At 41.9% G+C, this 20,992-nt stretch overlaps 2 protein-coding genes across 16 annotated transcripts in view; one reads left to right on the top strand and one right to left on the bottom strand.

Annotated features, from left to right (window-relative positions):
• The window catches only part of LOC126922520 (calmodulin-binding transcription activator 2), a 40,456-nt gene extending 30,926 nt beyond the window's left edge, over positions 1-9,530 (top strand). For 3 of the 6 annotated variants that reach the window (XM_050735149.1, XM_050735150.1, XM_050735154.1), the window contains 7 exons: positions 40-287; positions 388-587; positions 799-906; positions 1,914-2,071; positions 2,230-2,726; positions 3,335-3,490; positions 4,334-9,530. In XM_050735149.1, coding sequence (XP_050591106.1) covers positions 40-287; positions 388-587; positions 799-906; positions 1,914-2,071; positions 2,230-2,726; positions 3,335-3,490; positions 4,334-4,472 — 1,506 coding nt within the window. In that variant the 3' untranslated portion in view covers positions 4,473-9,530. Of the gene's footprint in view, positions 1-39; positions 288-387; positions 588-798; positions 907-1,913; positions 2,072-2,229; positions 2,727-3,334; positions 3,491-3,645; positions 3,671-4,333 lie in introns of all 6 variants that reach the window. The other 3 variants (XM_050735152.1, XM_050735151.1, XM_050735153.1) reach the window with 3 other exon arrangements.
• Positions 9,531-9,758: 228 nt separating this feature from the next.
• LOC126922516 (RING finger protein nhl-1) overlaps positions 9,759-20,992 on the bottom strand; it is a 56,659-nt gene continuing 45,425 nt past the window's right edge. For 6 of the 10 annotated variants that reach the window (XM_050735136.1, XM_050735131.1, XM_050735132.1 and 3 more), the window contains 3 exons: positions 20,802-20,912; positions 19,139-20,720; positions 13,796-14,180 (listed from right to left, as the gene is read on the bottom strand). In XM_050735136.1, the coding sequence (XP_050591093.1) occupies positions 13,935-14,180; positions 19,139-20,720; positions 20,802-20,912 (1,939 nt within the window). In that variant the 3' untranslated portion in view covers positions 13,796-13,934. Of the gene's footprint in view, positions 10,941-11,702; positions 11,985-12,217; positions 12,399-12,923; positions 13,086-13,661; positions 14,181-15,732; positions 20,721-20,801; positions 20,913-20,992 lie in introns of those variants that run through there. The other 4 variants (XM_050735138.1, XM_050735140.1, XM_050735141.1 and 1 more) reach the window with 4 other exon arrangements.

The raw sequence follows: 20,992 nt of genomic DNA, 5'->3' as shown, positions 1-20,992 counted from the left end.
CATCCTTGACCCTTTAAATGGAGATCATCTATGTCTCAGGATGCTGTTGTCCGTCCGTGGCGAGCCGGAGCGGAACCATTACAATCCGGCGGCCCTACTCTCCTACATTTGGCCGCTGGGTTGGGCTACTCCAGGTTAGCCTGCGCTCTCCTTCACTGGAGAGCGGAAAATCCTAGTAGCGTATTAGATGCCGAAGTTGATGCCCTGAGGCAGGATAGCGCCGGTCTCACACCACTTGCTTGGGCTTGTGCAGCGGGGCACGCGGATACAGCCCGAATCCTCTATAGGTACATATACTTTTTTCTTGAAATCGGCATTAATATCGAGTGTCACGAAATATTTCATTTCGTTTGAGTTCGTGTTGCGAATATCTGTCTATTTACACAGATGGAACGCAATGGCACTTCGCGTGAGGGATTGTCAGAACAGAACCGCGACCGAGTTAGCGGCGGAGAACGGTCACACGGCGATTGCAGAAGAATTGAATCGACTCGAAGCGAGAAGACAAGACGAGAGGCTTTTCTTGCGACCCGCCAGCCCTAGTCCTAGGAGGCCATCTCAAGACAGCGGTCTCGATCTTGCGTTGTGTTAGTCTCGTTTGCTATTATACTGCCCTCTTCCGTATATACACGCACATACATTCACGTCCAACACGTAAATCACAGTTCCTTTTCCTATAAAGACCCGCGCCATATAAAATATCTCTGCCCCGTAAGATTTAGAGTACAAGGTCGTAATTCATGCGAGCGTAAAATTAATCAGGAAACGTAGCATTAAGGGGTTTATCGAAAAACACAGGTGGCTCGCCGCTGCTGGACAACATGGAATTGTTGCAAGAGGATGACTCGTCATTAGCCCTCAGCGAGCAGGGAATGGAAAGCGCTCCGACCCCTCAGGAGACTGTAGGTCCGTACCTTCCTCGTTTCCCCTTCTATTTGTCTGTCTGTCTGCCTGTCTATCTGTAACTATATATCATACATATATATACATATATATTTGTAACTCTGTCTGTTTCTAATACTACACTTATAGATTCATCGGCCTAGATAAACAAGTACTGCGCGGGCTGTGATCCGTAGTATTCCTAGCTAAAACTGCGTTCCCTTACTCTCTTTCTCTCTCTATCTCTATTTCTCACACATTACATTACACACACGTACACACACAGTGTTCTGTTTTTTTTTCTGTCTCTCTGTCTATGCGTACGAGACGACCGGATAATGGTCCAGGCTCGCTGTCCTCTAACTCCTCTGAACTCTTGCAGCTTAAAGCAGTATTGGTGTTGCTTGGCCTTCGTAACTGCTGGTGTTGGATGATTGCTGTGTAACGTCTAAAACTTTCTTAGCCGTCTATTATCGGCTGCCGACCAATTCTCCGAGAGATAGACAGTCCTCGTCTCTGGGCTATGTCGACAAGTTTTAAAACGGATATCCGTGACAAAAATACTAATAATAAAAATAATAATAATCAATCAATAAAACATTGGAACCTACGAGACAATTTACACGAGAACACGTGATTTGCACAGCTGAGCTAAATCCGGAAAACACACATTGTCAAAATACCACGGGTTACGTCAGATCACCCGTAGAACGGAACATTCAACAAGCTGAGAAAAACGTCTACGCTCGCCATCTGATTTGCCTGTTTGAAGACGTTCGATTCGTGTCATGTAGAGATCTCCACTGCATATATATATATATAAAAACGAAATAATCCGCAATATTTGGTGTTACACGTTTTATTAACGTCCGATTTGGTTCATCGTAAAAATACGTTCACGGCTTTAAAATAAAAAAACGAACAGATAAAAAAAAGCGAACAAAAAATCCTCGATGTTGTGATCAATGTGATTTCGGCGGTCCTGTAATACGTTTTTCGAGTTTGGCTAGGGTGGTGATTCCTTTTTATAGGGGAAGAAGACGCGAGGGTGCTGACATTGGCTGAGCAAATTATAGCTGCGCTACCGGAAAGGATCAAGAGAGCGGAAGGTGATTCTCCGTCTTCTTCCTCACCACCTCCCCCGGCACCGCCCTTGTCATCTCTAGAAGATGCTCTGATGGAGCAAATGGTAAGCATTCAGTATATCTTAGTCCTATACCTATGCAATATTCTTCTCTTTGAAATTATATCAGAAATCCTTTAAGCAACACGTTTCCTACCGTACTCTTAAAATAAAATTCTTCGTAGAATGAGATTCATATCGCATGGTGGTGGTAATTCTTATAGCCGCTCGATTCTGGAGAATTGTTCGACTCGTATCGTGAGTGCAGTGGAGGAGCGGCATCAGTTTCGGATGCTGACGCAGATGCTAGTCCCTCGAGTCCATCAAGCAGCTGTCTCACACCGGACTCGCCATCTCCACCACCTACGACGGCCGACTTCTGCGAATTCTTACAGCTGCAGTTGCAGCTTGACGGAAATAACGGTCATAACGGCCAGTATTATTCGACCGGTGGAGATCGGAAGTTCGGTAGCGTGATGGGCTCTGGAATTTGCGGAACAGTGACAGGTGGAAATAACGGAAACGGTGACGGGAACGAAGCGGATCTGAGCAGACTTACTCTGTCCGATCGAGAACAAAGAGAGCTTTATCACGCCGCTAGAATGATCCAGAAAGCCTACAGAAATTACAAGGGACGTCAAAGGCAGGAAGAAGCGGAGAGGCACGCTGCAGTACTCATCCAACAATATTATCGTCGACATAAACAGTACGCTTATTTTAGGTAATCTGTTTTTAGCTTAACACGTCGCGGCCGTATTATTTACTCTTCGTTTTATCCTCCCGATTTACCCGGACGAAAGGGTTTAACTTCCATCGTTATATAATACGGACACGAAGTTGAAAATAATAACAACGATTAAATGTACGAAATCTTGTCGCCACGAAACTTTTCACCGGCTCGTTCGAATAGTTAAATTCTCGTTGGTATTTCGCTGAGTTGAACGTTAGTTTTAATAAGCTGCAATTAATAAAATGGGAGGACAAGGCGTACCACCGCGGGGCCAATTTAACGATCCAGTTGAATCGGACGGATTTCACCAAAGTTCATTCCATCTACCTCTAAGGGGTGATACGGAGAGGGAGGTGAACTTTTAATTGGCATCGTAAATAATCCGAAAACTTTAGGAAGTTCCTTACCTCCGCTGCGGCGTCCTGAATACAAAATTAACCTGGCATTAAATTAATACGACTTTTGTTTGAGATGAAAGCTTACCCTCCTTGCGCTTCTTTCGCTCTTGTCCATTATGTATATACATACACGACGCATTCTCGAAGCGTGTCACTGCAAGTTCTTATTTCATGGGCGTCTACTTTTCTTCCTATTCGCAGACAAGCTACGAAGGCTGCTCTGGTGATACAAAGCAACTACAGGAATTATCGCTCACGTCCAGGCTCGGCTAGCTCCAGACAGCAAGCGGTTCATCAGCAGGCCGCTCATCAGGCTGCGAGGAAGATCCAGCAGTTCATGCGGCAGTCGAAGATCAAGTTAGTATTCGTCCGGTGCACATAATTGCATTTCCTGTTGCAACGATGTGCACGCATTATTAGTTATGTAGACTTCTTGTTAGCACACGAAAGGCTTATCGTACGAAAGACATCTAAAGTTCTAAAGTCTCCCTCTTCTGTGTGTACTAATGCAGCTTGTCGTGGGACGATTCACGACCGGTAAGTAACGAAAACAAGTAGGGCGATTGTCGCGCGGCAAACACTGCTCGTTTATCGCTCCTGTATCTCTTTAAAGGATACTCGCTCTTTCGCTTTCACCAGGACGATCAGTGCACCCTGTTTCACGACCCTCGAATAACGAACTATTGTTTCCGATACGAATTATCTTGGTTAGCTTCTGTGTTATTATACGGAATGTGACCGGTGCTTTGTGTTTTCTGTTTTATATGTCTTAATCGTGTTCTTAACGAAAGTAACCAGAGTCCATGCAACGGTCATCATAAACGGAGCTTCTCATAGAGACGAGAAGATATTCTCTTCAATTATCACTTTGCTCTCCTGTAGACTAGTTTATACAAAAAAAAAAGAACAAAAGAAGATAGAGAAAGAAAAGGAAAAGAGAGGGAATTGGAGTACTTTATTTAGGAAACTGTAATTATATCCTTCATGTCTGAGAAGAATGTTCCTTGAATCGTGATACAAAGTACTTCAATCGTTGCCAGCAAAGTGTTAATTGCGGTTCTACCGAGTTAGATGCGCTCGTTTGTTTCGTAGTTCACGTGTTCCTCAGAGTGCTTGATCATTCAGTGTCATGTATGCACATTCGCAGTAGGTTAGCTCGGTAAATTTGATCTACATGAACGAATGCATTTCTGGAATTAGGCTGCAGAACGCCAGGGCCGCCGCAAACGGGAACGGGAGGCCGCCAGCGGGCATTTTACGGGCGGTTGCTGTCCCCCAAAGCTCGCCCTCATCTAGCCCAGGGGCCAGCCTAGTAGCCGCCAACCAAGAGGTCACTTAATCGACTGTCGATCGAACAGCACACAGAACGGTGATGATACATCGGAAGCAAAGTAATAGAGCCTAGCCACTCGATAATGGTCGTCATGGGGTACGCTACGACGGAATAATCGTCGAGGTTCGCCAAGGTTCCAGGAATATAGTCCAAGAAGCCTTTGACGACCGATCACGACACGGACACGCTTTGCTCTCTACATCCTTGATTAATAACGTACCTGCCTTTTTGATCTAAACATCAATTTCCACCTTTCGCATCTTTGACCCACAGTTCAGCCGAAGGATCGTGACATCATCACCTGAATCCACTTTATTCATTTCTCGCTTCAGTTTATTCGACGCTGCCGTTTATGCCTATTTCCTGCATTTGTTTCTTCGGTCGACGTTGACGATAAGTGGTATCAGAGGTAGGTGGTCTATCATGGTCTCTCTAGCACGCGTACACGAGACGTCGTACACGTGCAAGGCGATTCAAGCATAATAGATAATGCATTAATTTATTTAAGATCGTATTAAGAATCGCATCGGTCGAAGCATGTTCGTAGAATTGCAATGTTGTCCTCCGCTTGAGGCATCGATTGTATCAAATACCTTTTACGACTGAGAATACGAAAGAGGCTATGTTTTTTGCTGAAACCTTTTTAAGAACAACTATACTTTGCATTGATTTTTGGCACACTGTATAGATAGTTTTCTTCATACCTTTTTTGTTATCCTTGCAAGTCTATGGCACCGTACATTGAACGAGCCGTTCTAGAGGTTCATTATTTTCGCGTTGCGTGTCCGTCGAAGTGTTTCACGCGACAATAGTGTAATAGCTTATATACGTTGTTGTTCGTTTCCTTTTTCTTTTCTTCTTTTTTTTACTTACGTAAATGGTACAAGACTCGATATAGACAACGACGAGCAGAGAACAGTATTGATAAGAGACTCGTGGACACGTCGTTGAAGAAGAACTTTCATTTCTCCCTTCATTTCTTTCTTTTTGTACGATTTACATATTTGTGAAGTTTAATTTATGTTTTTACGTATTAATCTCAGAGTGAGAAAGCATATATGTATTAAGTATTTTACGCAGCGCGTTATTTTCAAGCACCAAAGTACGAATGACGTTCGATTTGCTTGTTCTTTTTTCTTCAATATTTAAGTATTTATCGTCGAAAAGAAGGATGAAAAAGGCGATCGAGATCCGACGCGCAGGTTTTTTATCCGTTGCTGTCGTACATCGAACGCTATTTTTTTATTTGTTCCTCGCTGTAACGCAGCTTTACGCGAAATCGAATTTTTTGAATCAAAGTGACTCGAATCTCGCGACGTTTTTTCATATTTCCTTTTTCTTTTCTACCTTTTTTTTTTTTTTAAATACGATCGAGCATGATGCGAATGTTTCATTGCCGTAATGACACGGTGCAATATCTGTTGTACGTGAACGTTCAGGAGATATTGGTACTGCATAATATTTGAATTTGGTGGCAGCGATGATCTCTTCCTTGCACGATACAATTTTTTTTTGTCGCTTTTAAACAAGAAAGGCAATACAATTCAGGTCGATGAACAAGAAGCATCTTATTTTCGGAGAAATCTGGTATATCTGAGACCTAGGAAGAGAGAGAAAGAGAGCATGGACGAGTGAGCGTGTGAACAAAAAAGGCTGCTAGAGAAAATTAAAGATAAGAGAACTAGAGAGAAAGAGAGAGCGAGAGAGAGAGAGAGAGAGAGAGAGAGAGAAAGAGAAAGAGAGAGAGAGTTTAAAGAAACAAGTAAAAAGTAAAAGTAACAAAAAAGAAAAAACATAAAAAAATCAAGAGCCCTTTCTCTATTTAAACGGAGGGGCACTTCATCCACGGGCTGTGCTTAAAGTCACAGTATAATCAACTTTGTAGAATTATATTAGGGTAAGATAGTCGATTACATTGTTACAAAACTACCTACCGTTTCTCTCTCCAGTAGGGGATTTTTTTAAAGGTTCTTTAGATAAAGAAAGAATAAAAATTAAAAAATAGAGGTAAATTAAGGCGTAGCGAGGCGGAATATATGCGCACGGGGGCACAGCCGTGGTACCCGCGTTCAAATTGATTTAAGAAGACAAAAATCTATTGTGATAAATTAATGGTGATCCAAGAAAGTATTTCCGCAGAAAATACTAAAGAAAAAAAAGTTACGCAAAAAATCGAACGTCTCAACGTCCATTGGGGACGCGAGTCGCCGAGACGCAAAAAAAAAAAAAAAATGATAGACAGACAGACAGACAAATCCAGTATGGTGGGTCGAGATTACGCCGTCAGATTTGTCGGGAGAATCTGTTGATAGATGGACCGATTGATCCTCGTCTTCGATTTATAAGAATAAAGAAAAAAAAAGTAAAGAAATCCTGTGTTGATCCTCCGGTGTTTAAGACAAGCTATGAGGTTTTTGTAGCGAGGTAAAATAATTGTGCGGAGCGCGAATGGAAAAGAGAGAAGAAAAATGAATTATGATAAACTGTACACACGAGTCAATTCCAACGAGCATTTTCATGCCATTAAGCTTAAAGAATTATTAGTTGATAATGAAAACAAAAAAGAAAAAAAAATAATGATGAGAGGGAAGGATGCGAATGGAAGAAGAGAAAGAAAGAGAATAACAAATTCTTACACTCTTTTAATCATTGTTAATTAATTAATTAATTAATTAATCACGATCCTATCGATACTTAAAATGAGACGAGTAAAATAATAATTATTATTATATACACAAAACTATTATTATATTCATATTTTTGCTTATTACATATTTAAGAAACTATTAAACGAGGGCTAGCGAGTATGTAGTACATTACAAGACAAACAAAAAAAAAAAAGTCGATTAAAATGAAAAAAACGGGGGAGCGTGGCCGATGGCGAAAGAAAAGGAAATCTCACCTTAGGAATATTTTTAGTCTGTCGGGCTTGTACAACTTCGTGCGTGGCAATCAACTTTCGAATTTTACCATAAAAATTTCTGACTTTTTGAGAAAGCGAAAATAAGTAAAAAGAAAAAAAAGAAAGGAGAGGAATTAGAGCTCCGTGCACACACGCCGAAATAAACGGATTTTTTTCGAGAGTTTCCGAGACGGTGGCCCGATCTTCAAATACGGCGGTTACGTCGCTTTTCCGACATTCGAGAACGAACGAACAAAAAGGAAAAAAAGACACAAAAAAAGATAAAAAGAAATAAAAAAGTATAAAATATTTGCACACAGTATTTTTCAGTCGCGATTAAGAAAAGTTCCCAGATGGAAAAGCCGGCGCCGCGGACGAAATATTTCAGAGTTCCCCATTATTACTCTAGAATCGCGTTAAATTACCACGTACACCAAGATTATATCGAGGTATGGAGAACAGCGGGATTAAAAAGAAAAAAATGAGAAAATGCTAAAAAATAATATTAATTAAAAGACATCGCTAGGGTAGGCGCTTCGAGGATACATAAACTTTAAAAGTCACTTAATTAAAAAATTATTCTCAAAATATAAAAGTTTAATAAGTAAACAAATTTTTAAATCTACGTAAGAAAGCCAAGAGTCAAAGACGACTAGATGATAGGAGCCGCATGGCCTAACTGCTGCCACTTTAATTAATTATATAAATAATTAATTATAACTTTATTACTACTTAATTAAACTCGATACAGATGAGAAAATATGTCATGCCACTTTTCAAACTAAACTTTCTAGATGCAGAGACGAATCAGTAGGTATAGAGGAACTATTAAAACAAAAAAAAAAACCTTCTCCTTTGATTGGGAATGATTGATTCGCGCTATAGATTCGAATATTTCCAATTGTCCAGTCTCCAGAAAATCGCACGAGATATATACGCGTGTAAGATGCCTCGTTATAAACCAGCACGACCGAGAATCATCTATCAATTGGCGTTTTCAAATTACACAGGCACGTGATTATCCTCGAAGAGATAAAAAATTCATTTTCTTCACGAGTAAACAAGTTCTATCGGCGACACGCAACATTCTGAATCTATCAGGAAACAAAGGAATATACACGTTACGAGTAACATCACGAAGAAAAGATATTGTACAAAAAAAGTTTTGCGGAAAGATGTATGTCCACGCGTTTTTACGAGATGCGACACCTTCGATCTTGACGTCATGTTGGTGTATCACGGGTCATCCTGTAGGACGTTTGTATCACGATGTCGAAAAGGTCGAAACGATCGGATATCGGTGCCTAGCTCATGTTCTACTCACTGTTCCTTGATTAAGACGGTCACTTTGTACCTGCTTGCTGCCTGCCTGGCCCGTGCGTTACATAAACATATTTCTAGTCTTATCGAGGTATCAACCCTCTGTATTTTACTCGATAATAACGTCCAAGCATGTCGCGTACTTTCGTTGTGATAATCCGGCGGCGTGGCGTTGTTTCGACGCTCCGCGCCGTCTATGCGGTTTTTCTATACGGATATCGAGGAAGCGTAACGCCGATTAATTAATTTGTTAAATCCCATTCGATTTCGCGAAGAGCGACTATCCCGGAAGGTTGATGGTTTCGACAGCTGTTTCGACATCTACATCCAGCCGATGTTTACTCACGTTCGAAAATTCACGAAAGCTGATTTTCTTGGATACTTATCATTTGCCGTGGAACGATGGCAGTAAAGGTTTCTTGAACGAATATCGATCGTCGACACACGTGGTCAAACACGGTTTCAAGGGGATCTGTCTGATCGCGTGAATTTTGGAACGATGGCTGCAATAATTTAAACAAGTTCGTGCTACTTTTAGTGGAAACGAATAATGGTAAAGGCTCCATCTCTTGTAATATTTTTATTATCGCAAACGTAATATTACATTATTAAATTATATTAAATAAAGGATTACGCCACTGTTTATTATTTATTGACTAACGTTCAACTAATATTGTAAATAATAACGAAAATATTTTATCTATATTTCCGATCCGGGGGTGTTGGGCGGGGCAGCGTATTCCCTCTTGTCCGCCCTTATGGCGATCCTATGATCGCCGTTCGCCCGCCCCCTATTGTTACACCATTTCATCATTGCATTTAATAAATTATATATTTATTGACTCACTTACCTTTTGACTTACCCCCGCTTATTTGTCTATTCTAGCTCTAGGCACTCGTCCAAGACACAAGCTACCGAATCCTCTTAATTTCCACGGTTGACTTTTTAAGGTCGAGATTGTCAATGGATCGACAGAAGGTGAGACTGGTGACTTCTTTCTTTTGCATTTCTTTTTTTTTGACATTTTTTAAATGGAAGTTTTTCAGCGGACAGAATAAAACAAGACACGTCCTTTTTTCTCGTTTCTCTTTTATTACTTCCGCAACAATTTATTTGAAGCATACAAACGGTACAAACTGTATTGTTGTCACTTTGAGTATAAATTAAATTAAGTTACGCGGTTATGATGTGCGTACGAGGAAGATGGTAGAATGAGAGAAAGGGGGTAAGACGAGAGAGAAGAACAGACAAAATGATATTTTTTTTTCTCCTTTTCTTGTTTCATTCTTCAAGCTAAACTCCGTAAATTGGCCGACGTCCAAGAGTTTCATTTCGGTTCCATCGTCGATTCGTCTCGGCCACAGACGTATTCGCGTCGAAGCTATACATTGAAATGGAATACGAAATTTCCAACCCAATCGTTTCAATATATTATCTCTCGAAAGAAAGATCGAAGCTTCCATGGTCTCCGTGTCAAAGGGCTTCCCCGTAAGATGATTAGCTCAGCACAACACAGCTACATGTTAATTTCTAACGCAAGCAAGCAGTTAACGCGACGTCTCATTCATTCATCGTCGAAGCGCGCTTTTCGTTCTTTCCACGCGATATTCGTCGACCTTTGGAAACCCTTCTGATCAAAAGTATGGTCCACAGTGTTGCTCGTCCTAATTATACGACCAAAAATCCAAAGTACCATGAAAAATACCGTTTAGAATACCGAATTTGTTTTCTTAAAACAGCCCTCCTTTGCGATCGTTCGACGTCCTTGGTCGACGAATCACAGAAGAAATAAGAGAGAACACAACGAAACGAAACGAAATCAGAACACTTGAACGCGGTGATTCTCGCGATCGCATACGACGATGTTACCGGTCGATGTGACAGCAACACCCTCTAGACCCTTGAATTCACCGTCACCGCTGCCCCATCCGCCGAAAGACTTGAGGAACGCCCCCTCTGGGCTGAATATTTGTATCCGGTTGTTACCGGAGTCGGCGACGACGATGTAGCCCTGATCGTCAACAGCGACACCCCTTGGGAACTTGAACTGACCTTCGTCGGAACCTTCGGATCCGAAGGAGGTCAGCACGTGGCCGTTCACGTCGAATATCTGGATACGATGATTGTTGCCGTCGCTGACGATCACGCGGTTCGTGTTGCTCACCGCGATATAGTGAGGATGTTCCAATTGGCCACGTCCGCTTCCGCACGAACCGAATTTGCCCACGAACGTACCGTCTGACTGAAATACCTGCGAAAACATATACTGTTACAGCGATTGTACGAATGATACAATTCAACATACAGACGCTTTCGTTACACAGAGATTATTTGCTTTATATTAGAAATTTGATTACAGTTTCTGGATTATTTTTTCCTACACGACACGCTACCACAAGATATCTTGCACACACCAATTAGCGGATAATCGACCTTTGTAAACAAACCTAAGAGGTTGGAGATCGCAAAGGGTATCAGTCGAGGGATTACGTGTTTAGTATTCTCGCTGTAAAATAACTCACGTTTCGTCCATTGTCGAACGCCGTGTGTCTCAAGTAAGCATCATTTTCCCTTCGTACTAATGCTTTTTTTAAATTTTTTTTTTATAGAAGAACTGTGATCGTTCACCCATAGCTGCTCTCACGTTTCTCATTTCCATGAGTTCGGGGGGTTCAAACAGAGAATTACTCGAAATTAATGTTTTTTTATTTCAGAAAAAGTCTTTTTTTTTGAAGGCTTTTTATTCAGGATTAACTATACAAAGTCTAGGTACACATAGTGAGGGCTTGAAAAGGGTTAATGAACACTGAAACTAACATCATATTTGTATCATTATCGTATGTTCACAATACAATATAGGTAAAGAAGTCTCACATAGTGTGATATCTTTCAGGGTCTCGTGTATGTTGTCGCATTGACGCTGCCGTTTTATGCCTTGCACTTTTCTTATACGATTCTCCGAACAGTTTATAACAGAAAGAAAAATAAATAACAAAATCGCGAACACACGTACCTGTACGCGATGGTTCTCTTTATCGCACACATAAATAAATCCAAGAACATCCGTGGTGATTCCCCAAGGATAATTAAACCGACCATCGGCGGTCCCTTGGGATCCAAAAGCTCTCAGAAAACGACCGGAAGGATCGAGAACTTGAATTCTGTGGTTGTAACGATCCGCGATGATATATTGTCCGATCCTGTTAACCGCCACCCCGGCGAGGCAATCGAATTCACCCTCGCCACTGCCATATGTTCCGAACTCCTTCATGAAGTTCCCATTACCGTCGAATACCTGTAAATTTCAACGCCATATTTCAATACATCGATCAATCTTCCTCCATTTTTATATCGTCAAAAAGCTTTCTCCGGCATTGACGATGACGTTGTTTTAAACAACAGTACGTGTTATTAGATCGCGTAATAAATTTTATTCGCCTTTCGATTTTGTTGTTTTGAAGAATATGTACTTTATGAACTCATCACGCAATATGAGAAATCTCTAAGCTATTTTTGAGGACGAATTACTTGAACACGATGGTTAGAGCTGTCGGCTACGACGATGGAATTGTCAGGGCCAACCGCGAGGCCTCTCGGCCAGGTAAAGCATCCGGCTTCGCTCCCCCGCATCCCGAACTTGAACAGCTGCCGCCGCTTCAGCAAGTAGTGACTCCTCCGGCCATTGCTGTCAAATTCCAACAACCATTTCCTTATATGAAAATTTCATATTGCTTATTCACATCTGTTTAAACAAGCCTGTCACAAGCCAAACCGGTCAATTTTACATTTTGTTACAATTTTTCAGTTTCGTTACATAAGTACTGCATTAGAACTGAAAAGATAACTAGCGGGTTGACACAGGGACAAAGAATGTGCTGCTCTCTATCGTTCACCCTTACGCGTTGCTATGTTGTTTTATTTGAATACGTGGCACTTTTGGCCAATACGCGTGCTCATTTTCATGATTTTGTCGGGTCTGTTCGAAATGACTCGATCGAGCCCGCATTCCTCACGCTGGTCTTAATCTCAGCTGCAAAGTAAATGCGATTAACGTTCCATTCTCAAGGAACAATCGATATTGTTTATTTATTGCAAGAGGATGATACAAGCTATAGAAAATTTGAAGAAGTAAATTTAAAAATAATATTTGCAACATGATTGCTTTTTTTTATCTTTCAATTTACCAAGTTGATCAATGTGGCTTGTGACAGGCTTAAATGATAAATAGACTCACCTAGTGGAGGAACCTGCTGCCGCGGGTATAACGGGAGCTGCTGTAGGGGACGTGGGGGAGCCTGACGGGTTTTTTTGATCGTCGTCAGAAGATTCGAAGGATGTTTGACCACCGTGCCTCAAAGGTAGTCCCAGCGATAATCTCCTCGAGGTAGTGCTTCCACTGCAAATAAAATTAAAAGAACGACTCTATCGTGTCTTAAGAAAGGGAAATTCCTTTATCATTGATCGAAGCAATTTAATCGTTTCAGCCTCTGTGAATATTTATACCGCGAGTATGAAACTTCATTTGCACATTTGTATCTTCCCAGAAAAATCTTTCGACCGTTTGATTTAAAAGCTGATGGCATTGAGTTGTTTGGAAAATTCGTAACGAAACTTGAAAGAATCAAAGGTAATTCATTTCCGTACAGTATCAATTTCACCGAATAGTACATAACATATTAATTTATCAAATACTTTCACCAATTTCTCTTTGAAAATCTGTTCGGTTTTTTCTTTTTATCGAAAAAGCTACGAGCTCTTCAATTAACCTAATATAATATAATAATTCATTTTTGCGACACATTTCAGTGTGTTCCAATTTCATATTTCACTATTCCAATACATCTTTACAAAAATCGATACAAAATCTTTTTATGCTTTTTGACGAGCTAGAACAGTAAAAATATTAGATACGAACATAAACAACCCGGCTTGACCACAAAAGCCGTGAAAGCACTCAACGTTAATACCGTACCTCGATGATGGAATCGTCGAGGCGGAGGACGAGGGCTCTTTGTCTTTGGTGGTGCGATTCCCGTATTTGTTCTTCAAGTATCGTGCCCACGAACTCAAAGCTGCGCCATCCTTCTCTGTGCCAACCCTATCACGCTCTGGACTCGGTTCTCTCGACTTTAAGGCGTGAGTACTCCGACTTCTGGCCAGTTCAGAGCCGGCTCCGTACTTGGCAGCCAAGTAAGCGTTCGGCGACTGGGTCGTCGGAGAGGGTGGCTCTTCGTCGAGGTCGAGGTCATCTCCGCCGAAGTTGTGCGAGCTTCTGGACCGAGCCAGCCGTTGTCTTCTCTCTTTCAACGCGGCGTACCGTGACCTCGTCGACAGCGGCGAATCGACCTCCGTGTCCGCGTCTCGTTCGCGTTCTCTCTCCCGTTCTCTTTCCCTTTCGCGTTCTCGTTCTCGTTCTCGTTCTCTTTCGCGCTCCCGTTCTCGTTCCCGGCTCGCCATCATCGCCGCCTGGCTTCTGCTCTTGTTCAGGAACCTGAAACATTGCGGAACGAAGGTTGGCTCGTTCAGATCGAACTTGTTAATCGAGAAGCCTGTTGTTACTCGGTGGATTAAAATGGGACAAAACATCGATTGGCCATCGATAAGTGTCTATGTCAAAGGTTATCGATCCATTGGGAACATATACAGTGGCTCGCGATAGTATTCGAACACCTGTAGAAATCTCTTGTGAACGACAGTGACAGAAGTACTTTTCTACAGTAAGGAACGTTTCCTATACTGTTAAATATATCCAAGTATGTGTAACTGTACAGTGTGCACAGATACGTGTAGCATAAAATGTATATAAATTAAAGGTAGTTAGATTTATCAGTTTAAAATCTCTCACTATATATTATTATGTTGTAGAACATTTGGAAATTTCATTGTCGCTTGGTTACGATTATGATTATGATTATATTGGTAGGGTTTGAAACTAATCCGAAAATGTACATAGAAGTTGCAACATAGTTGTAATAATGCAAGCATATGTAGGTCCAAAACGCAGAAGTTTCATCATACTTGTCGATGAACGTTATTTGTCGTTTCCCGATATTCTATGTTTTTACTGATTTTTAATTCCTCTGTTAATAGTTGTTAAAATTTTGACGTAAAATACTTGTGCGACGTAATGACGTCCTTCGAGGGAAATGTAAAATACAAAACGACATTACTTACAAAATTCACGAACCTCATAATTATTAACCGAATCCCTATATGTTTGTAGGAAATATCTTGTAACTTCTATTTACATTTTTACATTGGTTTCAAATATGATAAATAGAATCGTGACACTCGCGTGTCGCTACAATGGCAATGAAATTTCAAAATGTTTCATACAACACATAGAATGTGTACATAGAAGTTTGCTATGCTAAGTGTTCAAATACTTTCGTGAGCCACCGTACGAGTTACAAGCGACCGATTCCGTACTTCGTCCAGTTCACGGATATTCGCGCAGACATCAACAGCTTCTTTGGTTATTTGAAGAGCAGAAAACTGAAGCTTGAGTCGTCGAAATGTTGGAGCTGTTAACTTGCAGTTATAGCTATATATTTAGTAACACGTACGTCAGAATGAAATACGTTTGATGGATGATGATGCAGTTCGTGACGTGTTTCGTCCCCCGAAACCGAGTGTCGCGATCTCGAAGCGATAGTTTCGCATTCTGCCAGCTTATCTTCTAATCATACCGGTATTCATTGATAACCATACGTACGTCCTATTCTCGTGATATATCGCGTTACATTTTCTCACTATTATATCAGTCCAAGTGTTAGTTACCATTCTATCGTGGGATCCATGGCAATTAGTCACAACGTGGTATAAATCTGACGTGTAATCAGCCGTGTATCCATGGTGTACAGAGTAGTGAAAACGGATGCATATCTACTGTGTTATATATCAATCTGTAGCACGCTGTTTGATATGTCAGTTCTTTATCATATCCCTCATAAATTGTGTAAAGTGGCGAGTAAGCAAGAACTATGCATCATCGGAAGCAATTTTATTCCGGAGGAAGTAGACCTTTTGCTTTCAGTTATCGATTTCCTTTTTCCTTTTTTCTTTTTTTTTTTTTTGATCATCCGATAAAATTCGCCGTTGCGTTTCAATTCGAGATCAAACGATTCATTCGCGTGTTTTTAGCAGTAACAGAATGAAAGAGTCGAGCTACGAGTGCCGAATGCATGCAACAAGGAATTTCTAATTTCCTGTTAATTGGATACTGGTTTGTTGCATCTCCTATTTTAACTTATAGAAGAATTTATTTTCCATTCGAATTATTTTTCATCTAACACGCGTTTCTCCAAGACACGTTCTTTTTCGATCAGTTCTTGGCCACGATAAACATTCCTTGTTTGATATATACGTGGTAAATATGTATGACAGAGAAGTTACCGCAAACAGTAATCGTAAAATTTTAAGACCACTTCCAACCTACATTTTTCTGCTTTCCTCGTGCAAACTTTGAACAGCGCCGATGTTTCAGTCGCCATCGAATTTTCGAACGTTCTGGTTCATCGTGTTTTCGGGCCAGAGAAAATGTTTCAACCAGGTCGTAACGTTCAAACACCTTAAACGCTACATCTCGCTGGTTCGGCAGTTTCCACGACGTTTTTTTGTACCGTTCGCTTTAAAATCTCGAGATGATTCTCGAGCTACCGCGTTTAGTGAACGCCAAACGCTAAAACGTATTGGAATAACATCCGTGTTTCCAGTCAAGTAGACTACAGACCGATATAGATCCACTGACTATCCGAGCTGTAGGATATTTAAAGTAACAAACGGGTTATATTTAAACCCTTTACGGCATACCTCGGCACTTTCCGTATCGTGCATAATGCGGTCACATTAGTTTCTTACGTAATATTTCACGTGTTCTCGCGTTGACATTCGTGAATTTCGAATTCGATGTTACTTAATGGTCCATAACGTTCATCGTTATTAGGGAAGCTCGAAAGGAAATCACTTAACCGTTTTGTAACCGCGAACGAGATATCACACGATGAAATATTATTCATGTAGCGTCAAGGATGAAATATCTCACGTGTCTGTTTTTTCAATATTTATAGGTAAAATCAAGTGAGCATTTTTTCCCCTACACGTATAACACGTCCTTCATTCAACGTTGCACATTTATTCATATTTCGTGAACAGATATTTTTATCAAAATATCGAAAATATTTTCCGCAACAGAGAATCAGGTTCATAAAAAAAATTCAGAATATCCTTCTTCTACCATCGTGTGATAAATATCGTAACGGATATCGTTTGTGAAAAGCTGCCACCTATCCGTCCAAGACGTTGGTTCATCGATTTGTAATTTGCAACTTAATAAAATTTTTCATCATTTTTCATCGTTACACGAACGACGCTGTATCGCGAGATATCTCGCGCGTGATTGCAAACAGGTTAATCAGATTCGAAGAAGCGTTATCAGGTCCAAATTGTCGTTGTTAAATCATTAAAACCCCGATTAAACTATCTACGTCGCAAACGATAGCTTCGCTTGTTCGTTCGATAATTTGATCGGAACAAGCCTTGTATCGTTTTTTAAACCATCTAACACTAAGTTTTTCAACGTCGATTACGAACATGTATGATACCTTGATGGCAGCGAGCCTCTTACACGTGGATCGATTTTTACCTTCTCCTCGGAACTACATTTTCGTCGAGTAAGCTGTAAATTCGTGGTATGAGCGTGCGTGCATCTTGATGTGGTGCAACAGAGTTCGAGGTAGGTCTTAAATATAAAGGAAAGCTGAGCGCCTTCGTGGAAATTTCTCGCTAGGGGCTGGGGGGGTGGGTGGGTGGGTGGTGCGTGTAAACGAGTAACGAGAGGATTTCACATGATTCTGAGACGAGAACGTTCAATCTGTTAGTGCAATAAATAAAGATGCATTTTTCTTCTTCCTTTTTTATTCTCTACGCTTGTTACGTATTTTCTGAAGGAATGACAACAAAGTATACGAATAAGAAGAGCGAACGACACAGATACTTGGAATACTGAGGTGACAAGAAACGATAAATACAATTTGAAGAAAAAACAAACAACAGAGACGCGTGAAAGATACGAGTAATAGCAACGAACAGATAGTATAGAGATTTGCAGGCGGGATACGACATTTCTCTGTTTCGTTCTTCTGTTATATGCTTATCTAAACTGAGGACATGTTGAGAGGGAAATAAATAATACGAGTTATCACAAAGAAATGCAGTTTATTTACCACACCAACAAACTGACGCAAGTCTATTCACTAGGAAAAAGAGTACAAAAAGTTTCAATGATATGAAAATGGTCACGGGTTAACGGGAATGGCTTGTCACGCGTTAGGCTATGGTTACAGTGGATGCGTAGCCGGACGAATTGACGTTCCGACGAATTCGATACGTTAAATATGTATCAAATATATACACAGATTTTTATGGGTATGTGCGTCGCAGTCGTTAGATGTTTCGTTCGTGAGAAAGCCAGTTCGTTGGAATACGTAACCACTGTAATCGTAATAGTCTTACGCGTCACATTTCGTCTCACGACGTGCCATTAGCGCGGCCGTGTTCTCAATGGGAACGATCTCAAAAGCGTTTATTTCAGCGTGGACTTAAGCTGCACTGTAGGAGGACGGTTTCTTTAATTGCGCTGAACTACGCTTAGTTTTGCCGACTAGAGCGGTGTTTCTTAATTTTTCTTCCGCGTCTACGAAGCTACGTTTATTGAGCAATGCGGGGATTAATAGTCGCGGGTGATCAACGTAGGAACAAAAAGTTACACTTACGATCGTACGTACGATTATCACAATATATAAAATGCAAGTTTTTTTACCATACAATAAATACTCGATTGAGGTCTAATCGGTTATATTATGCATACTCTGTTCGTTCGTTTTTTTGTTTCGAATGTCTGTGATCCGACGTGAATGAATGGTCGATGATATCGATTGAAAGACGTTAGAAGACGCCAGATCCCGGGCAGCAGTTTCGCGAAAAGAGGCAACAAATAGCCAGTGCTCGAGTTCAGACGAAACACAGGTAAACGAATCGTTCGTCGAGCAAGAGTCCAAGGAATTCCATTCTTTCTACGTTCGACACCTTCCTCCCCGATCTCTGTTTCTCTTTTACGGTTTGAAACAAACGTTCCACGAGGCCGGCGTTCCTTCCTGCCACGAAGGAAACACGAAGAACGAGAGGGAATCGAAGCGAACGAACGCAGGGATAAAAATAACGAACGAAGAAACTGCTGCGTCGTATCTTGCAATCGAGACAGTCTCGTCTGTATCCGTGAGAGTAGTCTTTGCAGTCTTTTACTACTAACACCGACGAACAACGACAAAAAGAAGGCGTGAACGTAAATACGGTGAGAAATGGGCAAAGAGGTGTATAGTAGACAGGTTACAGGAACAGATTGATTAGAACGCTGTAACACAGTACGGACACACAGAAAACGGTGGTTACCATTTGCATCGGTATAGTGATATCGACACCAGGCGTGTCCTCGTGCTCGTTGCAAGTCTCGGTCTCTTTGGATTGGGTAGCGTTCGCGACTAATGCACCGTTCTCAATGTTAGATCTCGCTACGAGGTCGGTCGTTTGGGAACGAATCGTGCTCGTCTCGTCCATGCTTCCGCCCTCGATATTTTTCCCCGTAGACGAGTTGTTCACCTTGTTTAGAATCACCCAACCGTTCTCGTCGACGCTGTCGGCCACGATCGAATCTTTCCCACTTTCAGATTTTTTCTCGTTCACCGTGGTCGACGTCGGTGTTGACGCATCATCGTCATTCATTCTCTCATCCTCGATACTCGCTACATTCTTCGAAGCCTCTGTCGTATCGGCCTCGGTTCGGATCGCAGCATTTTCCACGGGTGAAGTGGCTCTGTCAGATTCAGTCTCGGATTCGTCCGACACTAGCCAACCGTTCTTGCCAATGCTACTTTGTCTATATGCTCGACTTCTCGATAAACTTTCAGACGATTCGGATACACTTAACGCCTTCTGGTTTTCAGTCCTTTCGTTATCCTCCTTGTCCATCGTATCGCTATCCAGAATGTTACTTTTCTCGTCGTTCGAGGATGACTCGTTGTCGGTATTTTCGTTGTTTACGCCCGAGTCATTGCGATCGATCGATTTGAAACCTTTCGAGATTCTCCGAGGTTTTTCTGCCTGCAGATCCTGATCAGTAATCACCCATCCGTTGTCGTCGAACAATTCCTCGATACTTTTGTCATCGAGTATCGAGGAGCTTCGCCGCTTCGTGCTTCTATCGTCGTATCGTTCCAGAACGGTGTAACTATTTTCGGAATGAGAGTTGGACGGTACGCTTAATACGGTAGTCTGGTCATCGGTCTCCGAACTGGTCGATTCATCCTCGCTGCTGGTATCGTTCAGATGTTGGATGTCCGAGGCTCGACCTTGCTCCGGGTTTTCAGTCTTTTTATTCATTATGTTACTATTCTCGTCTCTGGATTCTTTGTCCTCTTCCTCGTCTCTTTCAGAGTCGCTGTCAGTGGCGCTCTCGGTGCCGCTCTCGGATTCGCTCTCCGAACTCGATTCCACGTTGTTGGATTTATCGCTCGATCCATTCGCGTATTTCCTTCCGTCACCGTTGATGGCCGTCTCTCGCGAGGTTTCCAGGGATCCATTGGAACTCGCAGTCTTATCTGCCTGGTATCCATTATCTCGGATTGTAGCTGGTTGAGCGAGCGACGCCCGTCGGTCGGTCCAAGCGGATAACGAAGAGTTCACGTCGTTCCCCGAACGACCTTCCATTAACGCGTCTTCGTTGACCTCGCTGCGGTTCTCTACTCGACTATCGTTACCGTTACCTTCGAGACTTTTGAATCTAGTGGCGGAGGAGGAGGAGGATGAGGTGATCGTTTCGTCGGTGTCCGTACTATCGTCCGGTATATAGGTTCGTTTGTTCGACTGCGGTTTAACCATCGATCCGTCTGCACCGACAATATCGTAATCCGCGTTCTTAGCCGCGATTTCGTAATCCTCGACACGATCGGTGTTTGACGGTTCGTCACTAAACGTCCTAAAACGATTACGGTCGTGGGGGTTATTGGAATTAGAACTGGCCTGATGAATCTGACCGTGATCTACGTGTGCTACGAACCTGCTGGTGTAGCCGGCCGGCGTTGTCGCGGCGCCGCCCGTCGGCGTCGTGGTCGTCGTAGTTGTCGGGCTCGTCACCGAATGCGCGGGACTTCCTCTCGGCGACGAATACCTGAGACACGAGTTGACATCGCTCGATATTCTAGTTCAATTTTCCTTTAACGCTTGTCACCGCGCGTTTCCCCGAATTAT

Source organism: Bombus affinis, chromosome 12 (genome assembly GCF_024516045.1).
Source record: "Bombus affinis isolate iyBomAffi1 chromosome 12, iyBomAffi1.2, whole genome shotgun sequence".
Lineage (NCBI taxonomy): Eukaryota > Metazoa > Arthropoda > Insecta > Hymenoptera > Apidae > Bombus > Bombus affinis.
The sequence above is the reverse complement of the archived record's forward strand: the minus strand, read 5'-3'. Positions and strand labels throughout refer to the sequence as shown.